Source organism: Lupinus angustifolius, chromosome LG10 (genome assembly GCF_001865875.1).
Source record: "Lupinus angustifolius cultivar Tanjil chromosome LG10, LupAngTanjil_v1.0, whole genome shotgun sequence".
Classification (NCBI taxonomy): Eukaryota; Viridiplantae; Streptophyta; class Magnoliopsida; order Fabales; family Fabaceae; genus Lupinus; species Lupinus angustifolius.
This window is the reverse complement of record NC_032018.1, coordinates 5,009,808-5,013,624: the sequence shown is the minus strand read 5'-3', so window position 1 is coordinate 5,013,624 and position 3,817 is coordinate 5,009,808. Positions and strand designations below refer to the sequence as shown.

Genomic DNA, 3,817 nt, shown 5'->3' with positions numbered 1-3,817 from the left:
AAAAACACAAAACATAATATCTTGTTTTGTATAAACTAGACATGCATTTAATTGATAAGATATTATATTTTGAAAAATTGTTATATGCCCATTTGAAATGCCCATGAGCAAAAGTGACATGTTGGACGGGTATTTTAGGGCGGATGAACACAATTTTCATGCCATGCCCGCCTAAAACGTGCGGGCGGGCGAGCCCCATGGACTTTGCCCAAATTGCCAATAATACCTAAAAGGATTGTTCAATATAAAATCTGTTACCTACTTTTCTGAGTCTAGCAAGCATGTTTTTCTCGTCAGTTTTCCCACGAATTTTCATTACAGTTCTGCCTCTCGATATTTATTTAAGATTTGGATTTGGATTCTAATGGATGGATACAAAACTATCCACCAATCCATATAAATCCATTACATTACATTTTTAAATTATTCAATCCATCCATATCCAATGGATTCCAATCCATCCATTCTATCCATGTATCCATTTTAATGGATTGGATGGATGGATATCCAACCCACTTTTATCCTTTTGCTTTCAAGTCTATCAAAGTTATTCCATGCAATATACAGAACTGAGAGAGGAACATGTGGAATGACTTCACCTTGTTTCTTTTGAGCTTATTTCATCACCCTAAACAAGTCATATTCTAGTCACCCACTAACAAATGAGTTCAAGAATATCAAATAAGGCATGATAAACTAACAAGGTGTTAGTCTAGTCGTGTAAGGCTCTGCTAGATCCTCAGAATGACCAAAAGATAAAATGTTCAATTCCTGAGAACGATAATTGTTAAGAGGGATAGTCACACACCTCGAAAGGGATTAATTTCTTACTCAGAAGGGTAAGGGGTAGCCTTGGTAGTATAAAGAAAAACAAGACATGATAAGTAAACTTCACAAATGATTCCTTCAAGCTGTTTTTCATTCAGTAATTGCTCTGTCCATTATTTAAGTGAGAAAGTACCCCAATAATATGAATAGCAAGTCTAGAGAATAAGAAAATTAGATCACTAGTCATCTTTATTCTTGTTTATTGTATCTGTAGGACACAAAATCTTAAAAATTTCATAAAAATAACGTAATCTATCCCAAAACAAAATTGCATTAAGTCTATCATAAATCTGTCAGTTGGTCTAATACGGCATCTATATCAGGGGTTACAGTGACATGGTTTCCGATCTCTCCAATTGTGCAACAATGCTTTTGAGCAGTATTCACAGCAACTGCTTCCTGGGAAAACATACAATTCATACCCGGGGAAACCTACAATCAATTTTGAAAGCATAACGCAAAAAATTAGCATAAAGAGAAACCGAGAGTCAATCATTAATCAACATTCGCATTAGCCCATCTAAACGGGTGAGATTTTCAACAAGTGATCCATTAAAATTGGTTTTGCATGTCCCTCAAATAAACTTTAGACAATGTTTCAACTTATTTTTTCTGGACTTCCACAGTATTGAGTAGTTATAAATAAGAAATGACAAAATATCACTTGGGTATGCATCCTGTAATTTATGATGTGAATATGCAGTACTTACATCGTAAAGGGTATCGCCAAGTTTCATCTTAATCTTACCGCTCTTGTATACAAGCATTTTGCCCATAATACCACTTGGTAATTCATTCAACTTACAGGGCTTCGTTGCATTTTTAGACCCTTTAGAAGGTTTAGAGTTCTCATTAGCATCTTCTCCTCCAGCTGATCCTTTAAATATAGGTAAGCTTGCTGGTAATTGAATCAAGAACATACTCTTCTCTGGATTTTCCTCCTTCAAAGAATTTGATCAAATTATTCCTGTAATCATTGAAAGGAGTTGAACCTAAATAAATTTGATTTCATAATTCTTAACTTACCAACAGACCAAGCTCCATTGCCGGATTTGATGAATTTTCATCATAAGTTCTAGATTCGGCAGCCTCCCCAAATTCCTCCTCATCGAGAGTTTCTATAAGAACAAGAGGCAAAGTAAGGACACTTGATATTGCAAGTTACAAAGAAATATTTATTTTGAATGCAATAGTGAAATGAGTTCTTAACTCCACTGTATGAACACAAAATGATTTAAGAAAGTGTAACTAGAACCTCATAATTCTATAAATAGGAAGAACAAATATTGTTACTAAATTGACATCAACATGTCTGTGGTAAAATTTCATCAAATGTATTTTATTTTTTCATTTTTTCAAGCATGGTTAGTGGGATTCACCTGGGTTTCCTGCATATGGCCTCCTCACCTCCTCACAGGAAGAGTTGTAGGATAATAACTGTAATAGTCCTGGAGCAACAATCATAACCAATAATTCAGTACAAAACAAGCATGTATTACATCTCGAAATGTACACACAGAAAACAAGTAAAAACAATAAATCGACAAGATTACATGTTTATTTCAATCAGTATACTTACCCAAGGTTCTTTGTAGTCTTTCTCTCTCACCACTGCAGTTAAAACATCATATAAAAAATGTTAATATAGAAGGAGCATGCAACATAGATCAAAACAACTGATGATGTTCTAGTAAATTGAAAGTGTCTTGATGGAGGCAGACCATTGGATGCTGAACTCTGACTGCCGTTGATATTGCTTCCACCCTTGGCAAAACCATATGATTTGAATGAAGATGCTTCACCCCCATCACCAAAAGCAATTTGTGAAGCTGACACTGTAAACCATAAATATAAACAATGTGATTTTATAAAACAGAAAGAATGATAACATTCATGCCGTATTAAGTAAAGCGCACCATTGTCCAACATGATTCTAAGATATCGGCATAAACCCTAGATAACAAGTATCCAAATTGCCCAATTTCAACTTTACTTTAAATTATTGAAGTGCAAGGAACTTGCATAGACATCCAACATAGGAATAGCAGAAACAAGTGTGATAGTAGATGCTATCTCTTTGAACACCTTGCAAGATATGTTGATTTAAGATGAAAAAAGAGTTTCATTTGATCCTGTAGCAGCAGTTTCCCGAGGCATCCAACATTTTCTTAATAAATATTATTTAATAGTTCAATTGCTCTCTTTTAAGTACTATCTTCCATTCAGCAGACAGAATATGACACCTAAATGGAAAACTTGACTCCACTCCGTGGAGACTGTAGATAATTTCTGGTATAAAATTGGTCTCATTGGAGTCGATTATATTAAACAGAAAAGCCAGCTTTATTTCACTAAAGATTCAAGCATTGTGTGAACCTTCACTTTAGAAGATTTACTAGAAAGGTAGAATCTGTTTTCATGATACCTCACAGTAAGAATATTTAAATTATGTATCCCTTTTGTAAAATTTGCACATGTGGTTTTCAAATGTTCTATTGCCTTAACAATGTTATTGCAAATTTTCAAGAGGCCAAGCAAAGAGGACAGCGGGTAGGCAAAATAGAGGTTTGGGATCTCAACGAATTCGGAGTAGATCAAATTTTACAAAAAAATGATTATAATCTGATCATACTAAAGCTAGTCAAGAAGTATTCAGATTATGATCGCCGGAGGAACAATAGTTACCCATAACTAATAAAAATATCAAAGGCTTACGATGACAAAAACATTGATCAGAGCATTTCAAAACCAAAAGGTGTAACATACTAAACCTTTTTTTTCAACCTTGTGTCTTGCCTTCATCGAGTTCTCCTACAATAAATCCAAAACAGAAAATTCAAACAACGGAATATCAAAAGTCTGAAAAAATATGAATAAGGGACATCAATCAAACAAACAAAAATCATTTATACATTGAAACGGCGCAACAAATCCCTAGCCTGATTTGCATCATCATTATCAACCACTTCACTGCATAGAAAAAAGCAGC

The 3,817-nt window shown here is 34.3% G+C and overlaps 1 protein-coding gene across 1 annotated transcript; it reads right to left on the bottom strand.

Moving 5' to 3' along the window:
* Nucleotides 992-3,793, bottom strand: LOC109358553 (the record flags this gene model as incomplete). The annotated part of the gene is given in 9 exon segments (XM_019602847.1): nt 992-1,260; nt 1,539-1,769; nt 1,855-1,946; nt 2,208-2,241; nt 2,244-2,276; nt 2,408-2,439; nt 2,550-2,663; nt 3,600-3,639; nt 3,741-3,793. Coding segments are annotated over 9 exon segments (779 nt in total), but the record flags the coding sequence as incomplete, so codon positions are not given.